Consider the following 26,104-nt stretch of genomic DNA (forward strand, 5'->3'; position numbering starts at 1 on the left):
TGAAATTGTAAAATGCTTGGAAGCATTTTCAGGTTTGATTCACCTTGAACGATAACTTGGCTTGATCAATTGTCGCTCAAACCTAGTTTTTATTTTCATGAACTTCGGGTCTCTTCCCTGTGATTACAGTATTATCTCAAAACACAATATCATTTATTAGATGCTGAGTAACGATCAAGTTTTGACTAAATAAGATAAAAATTTGCTCTCTATTGAGCTTATAAATTAATTGTTCAAGGGATTTTTTTAATGAAGTATATTTTCAAGAGAAGTCGGCTTATTATTGTTATTTGTTATCTATATAGCAACATTACAAGTGTACTTAACAGTTAACCAATAAGCTCAATGTAGGCTAATGTTCAACTTTCAATAGATAGGTTCACTGCCTGTAATGAGACATTGTATTGGCCAGTTAAAAAAAGAATATGTTCCCAACTTTTTAATTGGATAATTTGTTTGGAATTGAATGTTAGATTCTAAGTAAGACTTCTTTTTTGCTCTGTTGTATTCTTTTTCAACAAAAAACAAGTACCTAAGTTGAATAATTCGGTAAAAATTGAGATTAATGCGACGTTTCTTCAATATTACAACTTTGGGGGTTGAAGCCTCCAGTAGTCGGCGCCTGTGATTTGATAGGAGCTTTTGAAATTGTAGTAACTGCTTCATCAAGTCAATATAATTTATTACATGTTTTTAAGTACTTTATAAGAGTCAATATCGTAATATTTGATTAGAATGGCTATTCTATGAAGGTATTCCAATGATATAGTTGCTGGGCAAATAAATGGAAAATATTGAGTTATAATCATTAATATGAAATTATCATTATAATAGATTCAGTCACTATTGTGATTTTACTTTGTTGTGTCTTCTATAAAAGAATAGAGGGTACTACTACTAAATTTATGAAAAAAAAACATTATTTAATTGAATCTTTTCGTGTTACAGGAGGCCAGGGCACCTGGAGAGAGTTCCTCACTTTACCAAATATAATCAAAGAGTTCAATCCTAATTTGATAGGGTATTCGCTGAAAGACTCATTCACGCACCACAAAGCATCACAATTCAATGCGGGGGAGATTGGGGCAATGAGCAGAGATGTGCCCTACATGGCAACAATTCTAGTGAAGAGAATGAAAAACGACAAACGAGTCGATTTCAAGAATGATTGGAAGGTATTTCTAAACATCAGTTGAACTTTATCTGTAGCAAGTAGACCTATCTTTTCTCATGGTATGAATGAGGAGAGATTTTTTGGTAAGATTTATTGAAATTGAAATTTATTTGCAGAAGGGAATTAGCTACAAATATCATGAATAAAACATAAATTGTATAAATTAATACATCGTACAAATCTGTACTGTTAGTATTGGATGATCACCATACACGCCATTGACTACCGTACATGATTGTACAATAAATAATCAATCAATATTGGAACAGTTGCATACAAATATTCGAGACTAGTTAATATTATATAAATTGCATCAATAATATAATAGTCAAATGAGAAGTTCATAGAAACAAAGAAAACTGATAATCATTAGCTTGATTTAAAAGTATAAAAAACCATTTATTGAAAGAGCAACCAAAAATATGACTGACTTATAAGGTAACTCAAGAGGAGAATCTTTAACTTGATTTAAAAGTATAAAAAACCATTTATTGAAAGAGCAACCAATAATATGACTGCCTTATAAGGTAACTCAAGAGGAGAATCTTGAAGTTGAGAATAAATTCTTAAAAATGTTTTTGATAAATGATGGTCAGCAGTGTTCATTGACATTGAATAATGATGAAATGCTATAAATGTAAAATTCCTTGTTGGTTATCCATCTTGTTTTCACTATTATTATAACTATTTTATTTTAATATAACTTTAAAGTGAAAAACACTCACATTCTTTGGTGTGGCAATTTCCAAAGAAGCCACACCAAATAATGTGAGTGTTTTTTCACTTTAAGTTATATTAAAATACAATAGTTAATGTAAAATTGTTCAATTGTTGAATATGTCCTGCTCAAAATAAATTATAGTTGAAAAAAGGCATAGGCTATTTATTTTGTTTGCAATTAGATTTTATAATTTTTTTTCGTAAATGCAAAATTATATTATAGGTAGCCTACTTCTGGCGTTGTAGTCTATATATAGCCGATAAACAGTGATACTTTAATTGATGAAAATTTTTTTCACTCACCTATAATAGAAGTCAAGTTTTGGCTTCAAATAAATATGAAACACTCTTATGAAAGCAAATGAGCTATGACCATGTTAGTAATCGAGCATTTCATGCAATTAAGTTATAGGTTCAGATCGATTGTCAGCATGTCAACCTCGTTGGAGTTTACTTGGCTTTATTATGTAGTGGAATTTACTTTTATTCATGTAACAATATTACCATCCATGAAGCTGAAGTAATAAGATGCTAGTGCCATTTTATAGGTTCTGAAGCCAGCAGGGTCGATCACAATAGACTGGACATAATGGGTTCATCATTGATGAGCCTTGTAAGCCTTGTCTCTTCTAGTAACCAAGCTAATAGAATGGAATGGCACATTAAATGCAGTCCCCTCACCTCATGATAGCAGTAACGATTTTGACACGTTACTATCCTTTTTCACGGTTTTTTACTTCTGCATTAATAATTTAATAAAGATAATGATAAATTCCACGCCAAAGTGAAATTATTTTATAAATGTAAATGCCTATGAAAATTTCTAATGTATTTCAATGAAAATGTTGGATGTTCTGATTCAGTGGGTTCGGTGTATTACTTTAGAGTTATATAATTTTATAATATATTCATAATAATATAACATCAATATTATTGATGTATGAGGTTTACTACTTAATTAATTGAAATCTTCCATCCAGCGAGAATATATTTTTGTTTAATCGCTTTTGTTTAATTCATTTGCTATCTCTATCTGAAAAATGGAGATTTTTCATAGTGTATAATATCTACCCCAACTTTCCAACTCCAATTTTTTAATATTCTGCTTATTTATTACAGCTAGTCACATTGATGATAGGTAGTAATGATTTCTGTGTTGATGTCTGCTATATGAAACAAATGACGCTTGCTCCAGAGCTGCATCGTAGAGATCTCATCAAAACAATTACCTATCTGAGGGATAACTTGCCTAGAACTATTCTTCAAATAGTCGTTGCACCAAGTATGTATATCCAAAATATTTGTCAATCTATTCCGGAATATACTAACTTATAAAACTTAGTTATTGGAATGGGTTGGTTCTTAGTTTTGATTCAGAATATTGAAGAAATGCACTTTCACGAATACAAGGATGAGTACAATATTTATTTCAAAATTCCACATCATAATATAAAATTAGTGAATTTGACTTATTAGCTTTAAATTGAGGAAATAACAGTTCAAATGTACACATCTTGAGCTTCCAAATAAAGCTTGGATTTATATTCAGTTATTTATATAGTGGTGATGAATTACTTATTGAAAAATTAATATGTGAGATTTGAATGTGATCATGAGTATCAATTTTCATTTATATAGGCTAGTATTAACATATATATTCTTATTAATCAATTCATTTGGTTTTGATGGTCGATCGTGTTGAATTTTCACAATAGGTACTAAATTAATATAATAATTATATCATAGGCTGTATAAGAAAGAACAGTACCAGGTATATTCATGAACTTTATTGAGAATATCTCTTGATTTATATTTTTCAGAATTCAATATATATATATCGCGTTTGTTTTATGAATAATTAGAGTATTGTGATTGAAAATGCGCGCAAATTTGTGAGATATATAGTAGTCTATAGCTTCTGAAATAGAATCTGCTTGATTTAGAAATTACTTGAAACTGGCAGTTTTCATTTCAAAAATAAAAATATTTTTTTTTACTAAAAATGAGTATGATAATAGGCCTACTCTTATTTCAAGGGATTTTTAATAATTGTGTTAACGTGACTACGGTGTGGCATTGGTTTTGGAACAGCTATTGAAAATTTGAATATTCTATTTCAGATTTGGAAGTGATAATGAATTTCACAGGACTTCCAATGACATGTAGAATAACACAGACTTCAGAATGCCCTTGCCTGATTGGTCTACCGTTTAGAAGTAAACGAAAAACTATGCTCAAGATAATGGATGAGTGGCAGAAAGTAGAAATGGAAGTGGTAAGATAATAGGGATTGCTTCTTTTGACTGATTTAGATCTTGACTCGCTTCCTCTTCTGAAAATAATAATTATTTCTCAATTGGATGAGAACCCAGTAGTTTTTGAAGTGAAATATAATTATATCGATCCGCATAAATAAACTAGTATACTGTCAACTTTATGCCATGTTGAATGAAATAATACAATAAGCTTCAATAGTTCTATGTAATTTTTATAATTCATATTAATTTTTTAACTCATAATTAAGAGTATTGATATTGAAAACTCATTATTTTGAATTTTTTAAACTTTATATTTAATCAATGATGGAATTATTAAATCAAGAAATAATAATATTAAAATCGATATGGTGTGATGAGTTGACAACATTTTTTTTTCAAAATTGTTTTACTTTTATTCATGAAAAGACTTTGCTTATTAAGACCTAGCCTATCCACTGTCAAAAATATGGAACTATGGAATTGTTCAAAAGTGAGAAGCTTTCAAATTTATGATAAAAAGTTAGTATTATCGACAAACTTCAAAAATTGATGAATGTCGATATTGTCTCAGGACATGAGAAATCTCATTATAAGGCTATTACAAATTCTTAAGATGTGTAGACTTATATAATTAATATCTTACCTAGAGGTCTTAATGGTTACGACAATATTGTTCCAGGCAATGGATCCTAAATTTACGACTGACGATTTTGCTGTGGTGTACCAGCCCTTTACAGCTGAGCTAACATTTCCAACACGTAGGAATAGCAATGGAGAAATAGTGACTGACACAACTTATCTATCAAAAGATTGCTTCCACTTCAGTCAGAAGGGCTATTCTAGAGGTGAGTCATAACGAATATCGGAACAAATCCATTGATTGCGATCAAATACAATAAGAAGACCCCAGTCTTTGATCCCCCTCATATGATTGGGTTTGATTTGTGTGATAATGTCATTAATTATTCTTCCCTACGAGAAATTTTTACCGACCTATTTATTGATTAGCGAGAATTCATTAAAGCCAGTCTACTATCCTCAGTATGCTTGAAAGACGTGTTTCAGATGGGCACGTTAAGTCGTCGGTCTCGGCTGCCTAAAAAGCAGTCGTTAGGTCATGTCAGAGGCCCTGAAATTGATCAGTTGCGACCTGAAAACTCTGACACCAGACCTGAGCCAGCCAGGTCACTCGATATTATTATTATGAAGACATGCTTCCACAATAGTAGCCTACTGTAGGATTCGTATGCTACCAGTGAAAACATTATTGCAAAATAAATTTGCGAAAGCGTTTACCACAGAATGAAGATATAACCAGGAGGCTGAAGAGAGGGAAGCCTTTTGAACTAGTTTAAAACCAATTTGTGATAGTGTATGCAAAATATTATAATTTTTACTGCTCTTATAATCTCAGAACTTCTTGGATCATCAATGGATGAACTGAAGTTCTATAGTTTTTTAAAGTGTAAGATTTTTAGTTAATAAACATAAAAAATATTAAGAATTTCTGAAGTAGATACCCACTAAGTCACTTATAATAATATACTGCTTATTGCTGATGGCTGATTTACAATTGCAGTGGAAAATATTTTGTAATTTTTATCCAAATTTTGCTCTACAAAACACGGTTAATGTTGAAAAATTACTTCACGATTTTCTATTGTACAAGTATAACAACTCATTGAAAATTATTACTTTGGTAATTAAATTATTGATATAGCCTATATTATTTTCGCCCAAAATTATTGTTTCAGCTTCCAATGCCTTATGGAACAATCTTCTGGAACCAGTAGGAGGAAAAACAACGAATTGGCAAACTGAATTCACTAGATTTCTGTGCCCCAGTCAACAAAATCCATATATTTACACAAATAGAAATTCATTGAAAAATTGAAACGTAATATATTATCTTTATTGCTTTAATAAGACTGTAGACTTTTATTCTTCTATTAGTTCATCTAGTTGATATTCTCAATTTACTGTTGATAAAATATTCCTGAGTGGTTTATTCTTGCCTTATTGCTGTTTCACTTATGTGTTATGTGAAGCTTGCCAGGATTCTAATGTGACATTTAGACTGCTACCTCCGATAGCATTTAATTTAAACTCTAAGACTTAAATTTTAATAGATAATAGAATACGGTAGATAGAAATATTTAGGTCTAATGAATAAGTTCTAGGTATAATAAAAGATAATCTTTCATAAGATTCTCATTCTACATCATATTGCTGTAAAATGTGATTTAAGTAATGTTTACTTATTTGATAATAAATTATTGATAGAAAATGTTCACTAATTATTGTGTCTCCGTTATTGAATTAATATCGCCTCAAACAAGAAAGTACTTGATGTATTGTAATGATTCATCAGAGCACCGCAATTAAACTTGAGCTTTGCTCTAGACTACATAATTCATAAAATAAGTATAAGTATGAAACAAACAATTCAGAAAATCTGATAAACAGTAGATATTAATTTGGTAGGAATAATGACATTTCAAAGAAAAATACTTAGTAATCGTGAATTTTATTACAATCAGAAAGAAGATATCCTCTACAGTTACATTGATGCACTATAATACCGTATATTTATATATTCACATGAGCTTTGATTGTTTTTTTTTCATAAGATATTTAAATATTGTCTAGCTAATAAATCAGTTTTATATAAAAACTTACCTACAATACAGAAAATATACTTTTGAACTCGTATTCGTAAAATACATTATAATGAATTATATTCTCAGTCAAAACGTAACTTTGTATTTCACAAATTTGCAAATAATTGGAAGAAATTTATTGGCACATACAGAGGGTTTCATTATCTTTCGTAGCCGATAAAAGTATAGGTATTATAGTACGGTACCGTACTGAATACATACATTCTATGTTATTCCAAGTTTTGGTTTGCTTTTAATGAACAAATTCATCATGAGAAGCAACGGTTCACAATCATGCTAATTAGATTTTTTCATCTAACTATTTGACATGGGAATTTTAAAAAGTTTTCTTATTTACAATGAAATCGTAAAGTCAATCACAAACAAAATTTTCAAGCTATGTATCTCTTTAACTCCAATAAGATTTTACAGCAGCAGTTACAGAAAAAATAATAAAATCAGTATCCTTGTTTCAATGTTATATTTTTCACTGTACTTTTTGATTGATTATCACAGATAAAGAAATCTGCAAGGTACCTAGAATACATGTATTCTAGGTACAATGGAAATCTGTGTTGAATAAAATGCTTTTTCATCGTAATGCTGTAAATATCAGTCCTGTAGACTAAGTTATTTCATATGATTGATAACAATTAAATAGCAATGCATATTTTCATCAAATCTTGATTTACTGCTGGATTGCTGACTTCATTGTTAAATATTTAATTGTATATTAATGAGCTTAGAACTCACGTTTAAATCTTATGAAAGGTGATACTATATCTGAAGTAAATAATATAATAGTTATTATAGAGCTCTTCTTATATAGCTTCTATGTAAATCATGATGATCTTGAATCAGGTAGGCTATATAATGGCTGCAGGTTCAATTTTTTGGTTATGCCTGGAGATGTTTGTCAAGTGTGGATGGTATTTAAAAGTTTTAAGTCTATTCAACAAAAATTTATATAAAACACTTTATTAAATTAAACCCTCTGGAGCTGTTCGTGTTTTGTATACTCAAAATTGCACTAGTAAGATTTTATAGGCATGACTGTCTGTTCCGATCTTTGGAATAGTAGCCGTTTTCAACTTGTCTACATAATGTATACTTGATAATATTGAGACAACCTTTTCCTTGGTATCCCAACATCTCTTTTACCAGCTGGTTTTTGATGAAGAGCTTCCACATCAGAGGCATGCTAACGGGTCGCTTTGTGTAAATGTGTTGAATCCATCCATTTCGAAATTTGCCAATTTCTTCATACTTTCATACAGTAGTTCAACCTCAACCTTCTCTCGTATGCCCTCATTTCGGAGTAGATACAATCTTATGCATCCCTTTACACTCCTCAGATATTTGGATTCCTCTGATCTCATTTCTACTCAGGATCCGTGATTCACTTCCATACATCAACATTGGATAGTCATGCCTGAACCGTGGAATTTAGACGATGACAAGAAAAATCATAACGATGTTTTTCTACTATTCTGCCATTATCGTTTTTTTCTTCAATAAAACATTATTGTTTAGTAGTCGACTGTACCGTATATCAATGATGAGAAAGAAGCTAGGTCTAATTTGGAGAAAATACACCGTATTCCCATTACAAGGCTACAGAACATAATTTATTTCTAGATGAGGTAATGGAATACTTTCTTAACGTTCTATTTCAATTCCTTATTAAAATGTTAGTTTCAAATAAATTGAAATAACAAATATTTTGTACTCCATTTAAAGCAATAACGTACCGTGCTTTGATATTTTATCTTGCCAGGTTCCATCTACTGCTAGGTTAAAAATATCATAACAAATATTATTCTGAATAATTCATTTTGAAAGAGTGTATTGATAACTGGTAAAAACCATCAGAATATTATATCTACACCTATTGAGAATAGATGTCTAAATTTGTGATTTTGTTGAAGAGTTTATGAAGCGGATGGGTGATTTGGATATTTAGTGAGAAGGCTTTTTGGCTAATCTAAGCTCAGCACCACTGTTGTTCTGGTACCTACAATGGGCTAGATTTCTACAATCGAGAAGACTCTAGCTTGTCTGGTGACCTCTGAAATGCCTACTAATATGAAAGATTGACTGATGTACTTCTATAATAGCCATATCAATTACTCAATGTCCTCTCAAACTGTCCTCAATATATAGGTGCTATAATGGAACTTCATTTGTTAGAGCAGTGATACTCACCAGCATCATGTCTGAAAAAGGTAATTTCATGTGAGAGATATTCGTAGGTGTATGCTTTCACTTTTACAATCACATTTTGGTCACTTTTTGTTATTCATTATCGACTATAGTTTTCTATTCTCATTGACTGGAAAGACTTTGCATATTTTGAAGGAAACTTATGAGAAACAAACACATTATAACCAAATGAGAATCGAAGACTACACAGTTTGCTAAACCCCTGTCTGAGTTGCAAAACGACGTTTCGCAACAGGATGTGCACGCATATAATTTTGTTCTTTCACCGATTGTAATACAACCTGGCTCACATTTGTTGACACAGTTTCGCTCGATCGACCACATTCTTTGAACCGATGTGGAGTTTTCTGTACTTGTAGTGTAGGAGTATCGCTTCACCTAAAAATACAAACAGAATTGGTCAAGTTTTATCGTAGTTACGCTAATTACGAATCATTTATTATATGGCAAATTAATATATCATTATCATTGAATAATGAACGATTGGAGTAGCTCAAATAATATAAAATAGTTTTGTGATACTTCAAGTTGAGCTCTACATTTTTACCGTGATATGTTCTAAAATTTATCATTTGCTTTTAGATCTGTTCTGCTCTAAAATGAAATGTTACAAAAGCTGTATCTCAATCATAAAGTATGAATTATATCTATCATGTATGTATTCAAATGGCAAATATATTGTAGTTGCGAAGTTACAGAGGGGCAGACTGTGATACAGATCACTATCTCGTTTAAGTTAAGTACAGGCAAATAATAAACAACATGAAGAAATTCAAAGATGAGAAGCAAAAGAAATTTGATAGCAAGAGACTGCTCAGAGAATATGGAATTCAGGAGACATACAACAAAAAATGATGGAAAAAATGGTAGAAAGGAGAGGGAGAGAAAGCGACACAGTGGAACAAAAGTGGATAAATTTCAAGCAGATTGTTACGGAAGCTGCACTGGAAACAGTTGGGTTTGAGAAGAAGGAAAAGAGAAATACGTGGACAGATGATGAATGTTTGAAACTTTGCAAGAGTGAGAATGATGAATCGGAAAACTAGAGCCACAAATGCATCCTTCCAAGACAAGAGGGGGCATGCCAGCAAGCTGTGTCGCAAAAAATAGAGAGTTCCAAAAGAACAGGGCGAACGAAATTATGTCTTTTGTCAGAAAAAATGAGTAAAAAAGATGTATCTTCGTATTAGAGAAGGAAAGGCTGGTTTCCAACCTCGAAGAAACATTTGTCAGGATAAGGAAGGCGATTCGTTGGGAGGAGAAGAGCTGATTATGGATCGCTGGAAAAATTACTTCCAAGATTTATCAAGTCAAAACATTGAAGAGGAAGAAAATGTCAACATCATAGGCCCAGACCAGTTCATTGAGCGACCAACAATGTGTGACCTGAAGGAGGCCATCCAATCGCTCAAAAACAATCAGGCGCCGGGAGAGGATCTTATAACGGCTGAAATGGTCAAAGTAGGTAACGAAGCCTTGATAGAATGGCTACTTCACTTGATAGACCAAATATGGGAAGAAAAAGAAGTGCCAGTAGAATGACAAACTGTCATAATGTATACCATTCATAAAAAAGACAGTAGAACTGGCTGCTCCACTTACCGATGAGGTATATTGCTTTGCTGAATATAGTTTATAAGATCCTAGCAAGGATAATTGGCAATAAGAGACGGAAACCCTTCTGTGAGGAAATAATGGGAGATTAACAGTGTGGCTTCTGGGAAGACAGATCGTGCACAGATCATGTATTCATCACAATAAGAAATATAATGGAAACTGCTACGAATATAACATTAATCTGCATCAACTCTACATAGACTACTGACAGGCGTTTAATAGCATAAAGAGAGTAGTCTATAATATGTTAGAGTTAAAAAAAATCGACTAAAACTCATATGTCTTACTGGAAAATCACATCCACCAAACAAATTTTAAAGTGAAGGTAAAAGGAAAGCTCACTAGCAGTTTATCAGCAAACATGTGCCTTAGACAGGGAGACGTATTATCTGCTATGTTGTTCAATCTTAGCCTTAAATAGTCATCGGAAGAATAAATTGAATGTAAACCCAGGAGGTACAATAATTAATCAAATGCTTCGATACATGACATATGCAGATGACGTGGTCCTGATTGCAAGCAATATACACACATTAGAGGATGCATTGAGCATTGAGGCAACTCAACGAAGGATCGGTACACCTTGGGCTCTCAATGAATGTAAAATTGAGTATTTGAAAAGCAGCTGCACACAGAACACTGGAAAAGATTTTTGAAGTGGACAATTATTATCGCTTTGAAAGTTTGAGCAATTTCAAATATCTGGGTTCTGTCATAGCATATGATACTAATGCTTGTTAAGACTGACATGAAAACAAAACTAGCTGCCGCAAACAGATGCTATTATGCTCTGATCCAATATTTAAGATTCGAACCACTGTCCAGGAAAGTGAAGATACTATGAGACAGTCATAAAGCCAGTCGTTTTGTAAGGAGCAGGAGCTTTTTTTACAAAAAAGGATGAAGATCTATTGAATATTTGGAAGAAGGTTATTTCGCCTTATTTTGGTTATATGTTAATGGTGAAGGGCGAATGCAATCAAATCAAGAGCTGCGTGGTCTGTACCAGGAATTTCATATTGTTAACAAGATAAGAGTGGGGCGTTTGAATTGGTTGGGATACGTTGAGAGGATGAGTGACTCAAGAGTTGTAAGGGAGAAGGCTGAGAGGACGTCCGCGAAAGCGTTGGCTGGAGGATGTGGAGGACGATATTTGGGATTAGGAAGCATGGTGTCAGGGGATGGAGACGTATGGAGAGGATTTTTGGAGGAGGCTAAGGCTTTGAATGAGCTGTAGCGCCAAGGAGAAAGTAAGTAGTGAAGATATTGTAGTAAAGAATGAATAACATTAAAAAAACATTAACATCGACGTTCACTCTCTTGTTCCGGGCTACTTGTATTTACATAAAAAAATTAAATTAAAAATACCCTTATCAACATATATATTTTTCACAATATGTTTCAACTAAAATAATTTTCAAGTAAATCACAACTCAAAATTTTCATCAACATTGACCTATAAATAACTGTAATATCAATTCCCAAGACTTGAGACATCACTTTTCTCATGAACAAACCCTAGTAGTCATGCTTCTTTTTTCAATTGACTCTAGTTGAAATTTTGTTCGCTCGAACTATTGACTGAGTGTGTGGATAAGTAGATAGTGGGATAAAAATAGTACATCATGATAAATCAAGATTCTAAGAGATATTAGAGGAGCATATTATATGGAGATGTATTGGCTGAAACATGTGCAAGGAGAAACCATTTTTTCTAGAAAATGGTGGAAAATACTCACAACACAGGTTCGATGATCTCCCAGGCACTTGTGGACTAGAACCGAATTATTTTTCCCAGCCAAATCATTGCATTCTTCTTTTTCATCCATGGTATGACATTTGTAACACCATAAACTGTTTCCTCTATCTTGGGCAGCTATTGTTTGATGTTTGTACGAGCCAGAGAAAATCTTATCGCCTGTAAAAAGAAATTACAACCACTCTATCAAAAAAATATGTTATTACGAAACATCAGCATGAGTATAATTACTATTCAAATCAATCTTTAAACAATACTTGAATACAAGAGTGTTATATACTCAAGTAGACTATATTCGATATAATTATTGAAATGAAGTTGAAATTTTCTGCAATGATAGCAGCTATTGAATTACAATGCATAAGATGTGATCAGCATTGGAATAGTCAGATATAATAATATTTGGAAGATATTATTTAGATAAGTGAATGGATAATTTATTGCTTATTTAGATGGCTGCGCTCTCTCCATACTCATATCTCTGTTGTGTGGTGAGCATAATTATATTCGTTTGATAATTCATTTTATTGCTTGTAATAGAATTATATCATTAGAGAAGAACACTAGAATTGTATAAAGACTACATATCGCAATAATTTCAAATGTCACTTGTTCAAGTCTTAAGCGAAATTTTCAATAATTAAATTCAGACCACTCTTGAAATAAAAAAGAAGCTCACCTGATGTAGTTGTACCAGTCACTTGAAGGAGCAAAAGAAGAGGCAACACGTAGGTGAGAATATTCACATCCTTAGAATTGTACAATGAAATGTGGCTCTCCATATTTGATCCTGGAAAAATATGATTATGATATTTATACATGTACCATTATGTTATTCGAGCAGCATAAAACTCAGACAAAGCTTATCCAGTTTGAGGAACTAATTGAGAAAACTATTTATTATAGCCTATGATAATTTAAAATAAAGTGTTTTCATGCAATATTGTTATTTAATTGTTCACCAAGGTTGCACAAGTATTATCGCTTTGAAAGTTTGAGCAATTTCAAATATCTGGGTTCTGTCATAGCATATGATACTAATGCTTGTTAAGACTGACATGAAAACAAAACTAGCTGCCGCAAACAGATGCTATTATGCTCTGATCCAATATTTAAGATTCGAACCACTGTCCAGGAAAGTGAAGATACTATGAGACAGTCATAAAGCCAGTCGTTTTGTAAGGAGCAGGAGCTTTTTTTACAAAAAAGGATGAAGATCTATTGAATATTTGGAAGAAGGTTATTTCGCCTTATTTTGGTTATATGTTAATGGTGAAGGGCGAATGCAATCAAATCAAGAGCTGCGTGGTCTGTACCAGGAATTTCATATTGTTAACAAGATAAGAGTGGGGCGTTTGAATTGGTTGGGATACGTTGAGAGGATGAGTGACTCAAGAGTTGTAAGGGAGAAGGCTGAGAGGACGTCCGCGAAAGCGTTGGCTGGAGGATGTGGAGGACGATATTTGGGATTAGGAAGCATGGTGTCAGGGGATGGAGACGTATGGAGAGGATTTTTGGAGGAGGCTAAGGCTTTGAATGAGCTGTAGCGCCAAGGAGAAAGTAAGTAGTGAAGATATTGTAGTAAAGAATGAATAACATTAAAAAAAACATTAACATCGACGTTCACTCTCTTGTTCCGGGCTACTTGTATTTACATAAAAAAATTAAATTAAAAATACCCTTATCAACATATATATTTTTCACAATATGTTTCAACTAAAATAATTTTCAAGTAAATCACAACTCAAAATTTTCATCAACATTGACCTATAAATAACTGTAATATCAATTCCCAAGACTTGAGACATCACTTTTCTCATGAACAAACCCTAGTAGTCATGCTTCTTTTTTCAATTGACTCTAGTTGAAATTTTGTTCGCTCGAACTATTGACTGAGTGTGTGGATAAGTAGATAGTGGGATAAAAAATAGTACATCATGATAAATCAAGATTCTAAGAGATATTAGAGGAGCATATTATATGGAGATGTATTGGCTGAAACATGTGCAAGGAGAAACCATTTTTTCTAGAAAAATGGTGGAAAATACTCACAACACAGGTTCGATGATCTCCCAGGCACTTGTGGACTAGAACCGAATTATTTTTCCCAGCCAAATCATTGCATTCTTCTTTTTCATCCATGGTATGACATTTGTAACACCATAAACTGTTTCCTCTATCTTGGGCAGCTATTGTTTGATGTTTGTACGAGCCAGAGAAAATCTTATCGCCTGTAAAAAGAAATTACAACCACTCTATCAAAAAAATATGTTATTACGAAACATCAGCATGAGTATAATTACTATTCAAATCAATCTTTAAACAATACTTGAATACAAGAGTGTTATATACTCAAGTAGACTATATTCGATATAATTATTGAAATGAAGTTGAAATTTTCTGCAATGATAGCAGCTATTGAATTACAATGCATAAGATGTGATCAGCATTGGAATAGTCAGATATAATAATATTTGGAAGATATTATTTAGATAAGTGAATGGATAAATTTATTGCTTATTTAGATGGCTGCGCTCTCTCCATACTCATATCTCTGTTGTGTGGTGAGCATAATTATATTCGTTTGATAATTCATTTTATTGCTTGTAATAGAATTATATCATTAGAGAAGAACACTAGAATTGTATAAAGACTACATATCGCAATAATTTCAAATGTCACTTGTTCAAGTCTTAAGCGAAATTTTCAATAATTAAATTCAGACCACTCTTGAAATAAAAAAGAAGCTCACCTGATGTAGTTGTACCAGTCACTTGAAGGAGCAAAAGAAGAGGCAACACGTAGGTGAGAATATTCACATCCTTAGAATTGTACAATGAAATGTGGCTCTCCATATTTGATCCTGGAAAAATATGATTATGATATTTATACATGTACCATTATGTTATTCGAGCAGCATAAAACTCAGACAAAGCTTATCCAGTTTGAGGAACTAATTGAGAAAACTATTTATTATAGCCTATGATAATTTAAAATAAAGTGTTTTCATGCAATATTGTTATTTAATTGTTCACCAAGGTTGCACAAGTATGTAATATCATGAAAGCTATTGAAAGTATCATATTTAGTCAAGAATAACAACATTGACCTATTGAAAAATTCAACTGGACACATGCTGTTGTATCCTATTATATCAAGCGAGCAATTTCTGTATATCTGTTTATATTTTTATATCTGGTTATTTTTATAAGTTTATATCTGGTTATTTTTATAAGTTTATATCTGGTTATTTATGTTCAATGGATCTCGAAAACGGCTCTAACGATTTTCACGAAATTTGGAACATAGTAGGTTTATATATAAAAAATCGATTGCACTAGGTCTCATCCTTGGGAAAACATTAACGGCATTAAAAGGATAATTTATCCTTGGTTGGAACAGCTGAGACTTTCGTCGTCTGTGAATAGTAAAAAGTGAGCGATTGATACTGTGGAAAATCAAAATATCGCATCCCCGAAATTTATAAGCTGACGTATAAAACTGTAAAAAAGCTGTAAAATATAAACACTATAATTTGAGAGAATTGTGCTCTGTCATGGCTTACTCTATCTATAGTAGGCTATGGTTCTGTTTATCAATAAATAAAAATAACGAGCGAAGCTCGGTGCCCCGATATTTGATGTTACTATTCGATGCTTGGAAGGATTTATAGTTCAACTTATTAAAGAAAGTTTCATAATTTTCATGTAGGTAATTTGATTATCTTTTTATCTGTAATAATCTTCTATAAACTGAGGACACACCTGCCATGCAGCTTTCCGACCCCATACCGATCCGATAAACAGCCCAGAATGGTGAATGCCACACTCATGTCCATCTTGTGATCTTTCCTACCACCACGCCACCACTCCATAGAAATATCGGACATGAGTAGAATTGGATCGCTGCATGACAGGTGTGTTCCCAGCTTTATTCGGGAACTCAGTTATTTTTGTTTTCAATCAGATAATGTATTATATTGAATTTAAATATTCATAGAATATTTCTGTAACACTTCAAATCAGAGACAGTTTATTTCCTTAATCAAACATTAACTCAACTCTTATTTAGACTACATAAACTATCCAAGTTACTAATTACGATGAATATGTAAAAGGAGATTACATTCAAACTCAACTGTCAACAGTCATACAACATGTATAGACCTCTTGAATTGAATTTAAAAGTAAAACTTCTTGATTCTAATAATTTATTTCTTATCCAGTGTATTCCCTACTATGGCTGTTTTTACTGTTATGGAATGAATTTTCAAAAAGAATAAAATAGAGTTTCATCAAAATCCACGTTGCCTCATTGAGAATATAGCTATCATGAGACATACTAGTCCGAATGAATCAGTATGATTGCATCAATAATTAATGATTTAACCTCAATATTGATGGTTTCATTTTTCTGAATGATAATCCACATGTAATAGGTCAATTCTCTTGGATGATTCAAGAATTTGATGTACCAAAAATACGCCTGTAAAACTTCTTTAAACATAGTACCTTGTCTATTGTGCAGAGAAAGTACAGGTATAAATAATAACATGGAAATGATCAGGTTCTATAACATTTTTCTCGCATTTGAGAACGGGAAAATATTTCAAGTTAAGAACCAAACAATCAATGGAAGTATAAGTTAACTCCCGAATGGGAAACTGAGTATGGAACCAAGGAAATGAAAAAAAAACTAAAAGATTGATTGTATTTTGTTTTAATCCACTGTCCTAGATGTGATACTACTGGGGTAGAAATCTCATGGTCATCAGGTCAAGTTCAACACACAGTTTGTTCTCTTTATCAGAATATTTCACATGTTTCACTTACATTGCTAGAGGAAACCCCGAAGAAGAGATAATATCCGCCACCCAACCAACTATGCCATTGAAGTGATGAGACCCGATCGCTTTGTCGATGTGGAGTGGTTCGCTGAGGAAATTCGTGGAAGAAAAGCACGATTATAATTGGCAAAGGCGCCAGTAGAGAGCACCACCAGTTTATCTGCGCATACGCACTAACGCTTATATGACGTCACAGAATAGAAACTTATCGACCTACCACATCACTCGAAAATGATCATGACTATTTCTGTTCACAACCCTCCTCTCAGCAAGTATAATTTTGAACAGTAGTAATGACGATGATGCGCCATCGAAACAACTAATTATCACATCATAATAACTCCCATCACCTTATCATCATTGCAGCCTCGCCGTCATCCATACCACAGATTGATAATCAACAATGTAATTAAGTACCATCCGATTTTCCAAATCAGTTCAGATGAGAAATTATCATGGAGATTGTGATTGAAAAACAAATTCCCCTCTCAATTTATTTCATGAAACCATGAGATATATAGTCATATCACTATATGAAGTGAGCCTTTACGAAGAGCTCTCAGCAATGTGTAATAAAATTTGATAAAACGAAATAATGTAGGCTCTACTGGTAATTAATGTGTGTTTCTATCTTCGAAGAAGAAGCTCTGAATCAAGTTGTCAACTAATTCAAACTGAAATATCTCACAATCAAATAAAGCTATATGGAATTATTGGGACAGCAAGCCATTCTGATCAAAATAGGATAGACACAATGGAAGGAGAATTTAATTTTTTTGATTTGCTCATAGTATATTAATATTGTATAACTTTGAAAGAAATACGTGACATGAGAAAATTTGATGCAGTCATGTTCTCACACTGGCTACTTAAATTGAACATTGATGATACAAAAAAACACTAATGAGAACAAAAATGAGGAGTCTAACATGAAAGATATAACATATATAGAGGTTCAACGAGAGATTAAAATATCGGATGAGGTTCAACGTATGGCAATAGTTTTTCTAAATTTTCCAGTGTTCAGTATTATGTGGTTTGTAGTCTATCCGAGCTATTTTCCTGAATAGTAATCATTGAGTATTAGATATTAATTGATCTCCAGCCACTAATTGCCATCAATACGTTTCCACAATATCAATTCATTAATACTTAAAATAAAACTATCAACTCATTTGCGAATCTATACCAAGCTCTCAACAGCATTCTGAAGGGACATAATCCTGATTAATCACAATAATTAATATTATTGATAATAAATTTAAATCACAATAGTTGATTTGATAGTTGATTCCAGATCAGGTTATTGGGCAGAAATTGTCGATCATATATTAATTACTGTATTCATGATTCCTGAATAAGGCTTACATTATTGATAAATTTGCCAAATTAATTACACACTTTATTTTAACATTGATTCGCTGTCCTTGTCTGTCATAGACAAAGCAGATAGCTCTATACTATCCTACATCCGAATTGTTGTCAAATCGTTCATAGGCTACAAAAAGTATTTTAATGATTCAACAGAACATTATTTAATATCAATAATGGAAATTTATCATTGGAGTTATTTTATAATAATCATGATGAGTTATTTTTACTTGGTGAATACAATTTAGGTCTACTTGAGTTACAATTGATAATAATAATTTTTTGCAATAATCAACAAAATTAGTATTAGTTCAGATATAACGAAGCTAGATCAGATCATTGATTAATCAATATAAAACTAGATATAACTCAATTACAGCTATTCTGTAGTAGTATCCTACTAGCTACTATACAAGGCGGTGGATTTGGAAAAGTGGCAACATTGCATTCCTATCATTTCCACCAACTTTATTAATTGAATCTCACTATCGATTCATAGACTACACACTACAGTACGGAATTGTAAATGTTACTGTTACAACACTTCTAATTACCACAAGAGTAATTATTTCAAAATTGACTCTCTATATATTTTATTTGACAACATCATAAACCGATATCATTTTTATCTACTCATCTTATTATCCAAAGAAGTTACTCAGAGCAACTCTCTGCGCTCCCCCTCTCTCCTTAGGAGAAGTGGTCAAAGTGGTGTTTGACCATTCCCAAAAACTGATTCTGGTTATTTGGTTACAGTAAAGTGAGCATTATTTTTCAATGATGCTTATTCGTAATATTTTTATCTTTCATTCAAATCAATCACTTATTTTTTATGCCTCATGAGATTTCGATTATAGAACTACCATGTTTGTGTTATAAAGTACATTAGAAATGTGTCATATAATACAAATCTCAACAGTGTTGATGGCTAACCGCAGGACCAGTCCTGAAGTGCTTTCAGGTTTGAAGGCTAATGCCAGGTGACCGCCGGTTGCATTGTGCAATGAGCACTAATAGTGAGACCAGAGAGCAGCCAGATTATTAATGCTCAGGGGAATAATCTCGGGCCAAGTAGCAGCTCGGGCTCGGGGTCACATACATGCTAAGCCAGTCGCGTGGCGTCGTGCCATATCATTATTGCTAGATATAGTTTACATTCATGTATATGTTGAATTGTACATACTGCTCAGGACCAATGATCAAATAGCTCATAGCTGTTGGTTCTAATTGCTGGCACGGTGCAAATGCCGCCTCACTGTCACACTCCCTCACCTTATCCTTCTCAGCTTCCTTTTCATCCTCATCAAGATCCTCTTCAAATACCCCTCATCCTTCTCTGAGAAAGTACCTTTCGACCGTCTGCTGTTTGATTAACGACAGCATGACTTGGTTCGGACAAACATTCAATCAACAGCAGTAGACAGTGAGCATTTTGTTCCATAATTGTTCGGCTCAAATAGTGTTCTCAAATCAAAACAAATATCCGAGGATAGTGATAGGTTAAATGAATGAGTATTTATTTGAGCAATACAGTAGCAGCTAGGAGTTAGAAAAAATGATTATATTAATGCCGTAATAAGTGTTGTTATGCTGTTGAAAAAATGGTCACTCGTCCAACTTGAGAGAATATTTTCTCTCAACCCAGCACTAGTTACAAATCTTATTTGAGTGGAACATTCATGTAGATCACTATTTTTTCTCGTTGGAAATTGCACAGATTCTATGAGAACGGATTATCATGAGAATGCTCCTCAATAAGTCACATGAGCTGGAGAATACTTCCAACTCCTTTCTTAAGTTATATTACTCAAGTTAAATAACTTATTTTTCTATTTATCAAGTTATTTCGGGAGGGTGCTAATATAGGAACTCAATCTTTATAATTTTTCCTTGTATGAGCTGTGGATACGTTCACAAACTGTGAGTTTTTGTAGAATTAACTCTATTTCTCTCCGTAAATTTATGTTTTTATCCTTCTCACTCTATTATGAATAAACTGATGAAGTATTGAAGTTCCTACTACGAAAAATGTTAAATTCTGTGAGTAAAACCTCAACTGATATGTTTTAGTGTGATGTACTGATCTGTACAATACACAATGCCTTGGAGAAGAAGTTACACTGAACTTACTGGCGGACTTTTCCATTCGTCTCGGTCTCTTGTCATGCTCTTTCTGCGGATACCATCTCTCAAGAGATCCGGATAAAAGAAGAGAATATTTTCTCTCAACCATCTAGACTACTCTGCACTCAAGTGCAGAGGACATTCAAGTAAAACGTCGTAAACTAGATTTAGGTGAAACAGTGATGAATTTGCTATGGATTCATCAACACTTATTGCATGATAATTTTACATTTATAATAGATATTTTTGTGCTAAGCACTATTCCAATTTACATGATCATAGTATTATTAAATACCTCCAAGTTGAAAAACTTGTCTCACATCCTTCTCGCTTCTTTACCCTCATATTTATCTCTCCAAATAACTCAATCACAGGCTCATTTTTTTGAAAAATATAGTCGTCTGGTTTACCAATTTTGATTACCGATTTACCAATCATTTCTTCAAAAATTAAAACTTCAGTCAGCCGCCATTTTGGATACAAGAAACATAGAACATTTTTATAAATGTCATCTTCCTTGTTTTGAAATTGCCTTTAAAATAATGTACTACACAATGGGTGTTTAGATTTAAAATATTTGAGTTACAACCCCTTATTTCTTTAAAAACTTAAACTTCAATCAGTCGCCATTTTCGATACAAGTATCACAGACCATTTTTATTGATCCCATCTTTCTTGTTTCAAAAAATCCTTGTAAATGATGTACAACACAATGAGTGTTTCCATTTAAAATATTCGAGTTACAACCTCCAAGTCACAACCCTATGAGGGGTTGAAATTCAGTTGTAGGCTACGTCAAAAGGTGGAGTATTCGACCAATAACTTATCCTGAAAGTTACAGTATTATATCTACAACAGTCTCCAACTAATTGAAGGGTTCCCATACATATGACTCACTCTGTATATCATACTAGCCGGCAGACTTGCTTCGCTTGCCTTATCCGTCCACCCCCTGGACCAATGGCTGAATCATAAGTTGACTGAATTATTCAGTTTGAGCTTGCTTCCTCCCGTCAAATGCAGACTTTTAGACTCGATTCAATCACCAGTTGATCGCGATCATGGAGGAATACGCTCTGATATTGAACGTATCACTGGCGAACTTTTGAAACTTTTTCTATAATGATTTTTAGACTCAAGCTGAGCTTTCTTACCAAATATGAACGTTTCTTATCTATACGTTTTTTGAAAAGTAATCAACTATGTAGCTTAGTGTTGAAAAAATGTCTGTCCATTTTGAATATGAATATCATTTTCTACGTAAAGTGATTAAGATGTGGGAATTTTTGTATTCTAGTTCTCTGAAAGAAATAATATACAGAATTCACAAAAAATCCATTTTACCCTTTCAAGTTGCAATATATTTGAAAAATCTAGAGGAATGCATTGACAAAAGGAATCCTCGAAAGAAGCATCGCAATTACCCAAACAGAACTTGTGTTTTGAGTTTAGAATTTCAAGCACAGTCATACCTGAAAACCCTTTGCCACAATCTTGAAACTCTCTCTACACAATATCTCTAAACTTCAGCTGAACCTCTGCAGAAACTCTATTCTAATAGATCTAAATGTTCTCTATTCATTTGTTCTTAAAAAGCCGGAAAACGCTGGAAAAACGCCGACTTAATAAGTATCTTTGACGTCATTCTCAATAAAATATTTGTACACTTCTGTTGAACCACTGAAATTTCAAACTTCAAGCTCTCTCTGAATCAAATTTCAAACTTTTTTGTCAATCCCATATATGTATTTTATGTGTCGTATATATATCAATATACTTCTGTTCTGCTGACCAAGCACAACACAACGTCTCAAGTAATTGGAAAAACAGTTCATGTACAGTGTATATGTAAGTATTCGAGACTTAATGGTATATTGACATATATATTATATTGGTACCTCAGAGCTCGAAATAAAATTATTTTCATGTTTCTTGTTTGGTGTTTGAGTTTACATTTTGAAGAAGCATTTCCTTCGGCTGAAACTTACTACTCTGACTAATTTTCGTGTGTACCTGTGGGAAACCGATAGCAACTACTAAACTGTAACAAAGGTGTAACATCTTAAGGAACCTTAAAAACTGATGATAGACGACAGAAAACAATGCGCCGCGTAGAGGTACTTGGTTACTTTCTATTGGTCGTAAATGTCAAAGAATGTTTGCAGAGCAGAGCGTCTCTCAGCTTTTCTGCTCCTCATAACTTGTTCTGCTCGCGTATTATGAACGAGCGAGCTTCATGAATAATACACATTCTTTCACTAGGCTTGTGCTATCATGTGAAATGTCAAGAGCAGCACGTGACGACAATGCTCTTCTTTTATGAAAAGATAAGTTCAGCAACGCCGTCGAGTAATGATGGAAATATGAGTAATTTTCGTGGAGAAAATCCTGAGTGAAAGTATTTTATCTGCTCTTGTGAACAAATATTTTATAACAGGGAGTAAGGTGTCAACTTCACTCCAAGCCTTCCTCACTAGCCTTATGTATAGGATAGAGGAATAAACGCCGAATAAATCAATCAAATTCACATTATTGTATCACATCTTTGTTTCATTCAATGCTACTTAACATCAATGCATTAGTGCAAACAGAGGATGCAGTGGCTATTGGTTACAGAAAGTCAAACTGTTTTGACGAATCTTTGAAGAACAGTGATGCACAAACAATAACATTAAGAAGCTAGTTTTAAATTTTCTTGTGATCAATTGGAAAGACGGCTACATATTGTTGTTAATGAATTATTTTCTTCAAAATATCCATCTAAATAATGGAATTTCAAGATTATAAAAACATTGAATTACTGAGCTGCCGCTACTCAACAAAAATGAGATCCACCTACGAATCGTATTACTGTGAAAGCTTCTAATAGGTACTCTACAGGTACTCTATAGTTACTACAGTAACTATATAACCTGGTTATAAAGTTACTGTTCTCGACTGTAGTTGCATAGATTCATCACCAGCTTATTTGGCATTCCAATGATCTGATTTAGTAAATTACTTTAAAAACTCACTTATCACATCACTCGATAAATTGGATGAAGGCTCTATGACTATGGATACGGTCTTTATCTCGTAAATAGTTGGCAATCTAGTTAAAACTACAAAGTAGAATGCAGAACAGGAAATTCGATCCCATTACTTACTTTAAAGGAGATTAGGACGAACAGATGAGAATTTATGAGGAGATAAACACCACGCTCTCTTTACGTGGTGATTCAATTTAGCGAAAGATATAGAGGATGCTAAACGCTCGACTATAAAAACGTTTCATGGTTCCGTGGAGTTTAATAGCGAATAGTCTCATAATGTATGTCAACGTCAGCGCATTTTAGCACTGAAAGGAAGAGTTCTGTCAATATATAAAGAATAGTCTATGAGCGATTCTATTGTTCATTTTGAATAGCAATCCAATGTGGAATTTATTTTCACATCAACCTCTTAATATCTTATTAAATCATAAACTAAACTTTAAAAAGCTTAGTAATTTAGAGATGGTATCAGAAAATACGAAAATGTGGAAGAGTTTTTCCAACTTCATCAATGTGAGAATAATACATTTCTTGAACTAAACTTTGTAAATAGTGATCCCTTCATAGCATTTGCTTGACTCCGGTTATAGCAGATTCAAGCTTGCACACTTCACTATAATTTATGTGCTTGAGCTTCAAACCCAGACATTCTTGTCTGACTTGTATAAGCAATGAGTAATTAATAAAACAAAATAAAATCTTATAGCACCCTTTATTTAAAAAAAAAACTCAATTTCATATGATTAATTTATTTCTGGTTGAAGTTATCAAAAATAGGATTATTTAAGTCAAATCGGATTATATTTATTAAATTATTCCTTTCTAATTTTGCAGTTTAATAGATATAAAATTCTTCTTTTACATTCAATTTATTACTTTCATTACAAACGCTTAATACTTTCACATTAGAATTTATATTGATAAAATTATGATTATTTTCAATTAAATGCTCAGCTAACGCTTTCTTTTGTAATGAGTAATGTACAAATGTTCATGAGCAAATTGGGTGATTAGATGAATCTAGTGAGTGATTTTCCTACCTTCCTAGAACCTGATTCCACAGTGAACAGTGCTTTTTGATTTCATAGTAGATGGGAGCTAAAAGCCTGATTTCGAGAAATAAGACTTTCACATGAAAATCTTCCCTGTATTAAATGAAAGGGGAAAGCTCCATTCTAAGATAAATTTTGCATTATTTGGAGGTAGTTTCGAATCAATTAAGTGAAATCATAGAGAAACATTAGCGTAACCTATGTTAAAACCTTATATGCTAACCTTAACCTTTTATGCTAAAACCTTAGCTATATTAAACCTTATGCTATCGTTTCTCTATGGTGAAAGTTAGTAGTTATGATCAACAACTGATATTTTTACAAGCGGTACTACCAAGTACTGCTTACTTTTATGGTCTAACTTTTATAATCAAATGCTACTTTTCTTGTCGGTGACTCTATGCCGAGCTGAAAACGTAAGCTAGAGATTAGAAGTGAGAGCCTAACTGAAAACTAAAGTACTACAACAATGACTGATACTACTATGGAAACCTAAATCTTATTCGATTTAAGTTGACTACGATGTACCATACACCTTAAGACTGATACTCGAAGCTCGAGACGTATTGATCATAGAGATAAATACATGGAACAATGCTTGATTTCATATTGCATTAAACATGTGTAAAAAAGCTGCAGACTAGTGACGACATACAATCAGCAAGTCTATCTCTGGATAAACTAGGATGCCCCCCGCAAACTAGACCTACTTCTCAATAAATTATGTATCGCATAAGTCAGTCTATAGATGATTTTCTTGATTCGGATCCTCGTTCAATATACTCATAGATCAAACAGCCTTGTAAGAGGGAAACTCTACTTTTCAGAGGGAAACTCTACTTTTCAGAGGGAAACTCTACTTTTCAGAGGGAAAGAAGTGATATTCTAGATAATATTTTTGGGAAGAGTAAACATTTTTTATCATCTATGCAGGACATTGTACTGTATCCCAAATCAAGTCCTTTCACGTTGTCTCACAATAATGCTTGGAAAGAAGATTTTGATTATAGAAGATGATATTATTTAAGTTGCTATTTCAGTTTGAAAGATGGTCAGCCGTAAAGAGGTGTGAGTGTTGAGGAGTGTCCATGTCAGGTCAGACAGGCAGCAAGAAGCGATAATAGCCAGAATAAATAGTGCGCGAGGCAAGTGATAAGTGATAGGGAGATAGATAGTGCGTGGCTGTTGCGTTTAGGGTGGTGTGAGGGGGGGGGGTTGGTGTGAGGGGGTGGAAGAGCCGCCCGGCTGACCTGCGTGTCTGGCTTCCC

At 33.0% G+C, this 26,104-nt stretch overlaps 2 protein-coding genes across 4 annotated transcripts in view; one reads left to right on the plus strand and one right to left on the minus strand.

Annotated features, from left to right (window-relative positions):
* The window catches only part of LOC111048859 (phospholipase B1, membrane-associated), a 45,178-nt gene extending 38,729 nt beyond the window's left edge, over positions 1-6,449 (plus strand). For both annotated transcript variants that reach the window (XM_022334838.2, XM_039421587.1), the window contains exons 4-8: positions 949-1,175; positions 3,014-3,176; positions 4,015-4,169; positions 4,832-4,997; positions 5,907-6,449. In XM_022334838.2, the coding sequence (XP_022190530.1) occupies positions 949-1,175; positions 3,014-3,176; positions 4,015-4,169; positions 4,832-4,997; positions 5,907-6,046 (851 nt within the window). In that variant the 3' untranslated portion in view covers positions 6,047-6,449. The remainder of the gene's footprint in view (positions 1-948; positions 1,176-3,013; positions 3,177-4,014; positions 4,170-4,831; positions 4,998-5,906) is intronic.
* On the minus strand, positions 3,845-17,387 carry LOC111048848. 2 transcript variants are annotated; one of them, XM_022334828.2, is made up of 4 exons: positions 17,244-17,387; positions 15,164-15,274; positions 14,464-14,642; positions 3,845-9,413 (listed from the first exon to the last, which is right to left on the minus strand). In XM_022334828.2, exons 2-4 carry the CDS (start codon positions 15,264-15,266, stop codon positions 9,138-9,140), a joined length of 558 nt encoding a protein of 185 aa, XP_022190520.2. In that variant the 5' UTR covers positions 15,267-15,274; positions 17,244-17,387; the 3' UTR covers positions 3,845-9,137. The 2 variants fall into 2 exon arrangements, with proteins under 2 accessions (XP_022190520.2, XP_039277522.1); XM_039421588.1 differs by lacking the exons at positions 14,464-14,642; positions 15,164-15,274; positions 17,244-17,387 and adding exons at positions 12,392-12,570; positions 13,091-13,229 and having other exon boundaries at positions 6,661-9,413.
* Positions 17,388-26,104: the final 8,717 nt, after the last annotated feature.

The sequence above is a fragment of the Nilaparvata lugens genome, chromosome 2 (genome assembly GCF_014356525.2).
Source record: "Nilaparvata lugens isolate BPH chromosome 2, ASM1435652v1, whole genome shotgun sequence".
Taxonomy (NCBI): Eukaryota; Metazoa; Arthropoda; class Insecta; order Hemiptera; family Delphacidae; genus Nilaparvata; species Nilaparvata lugens.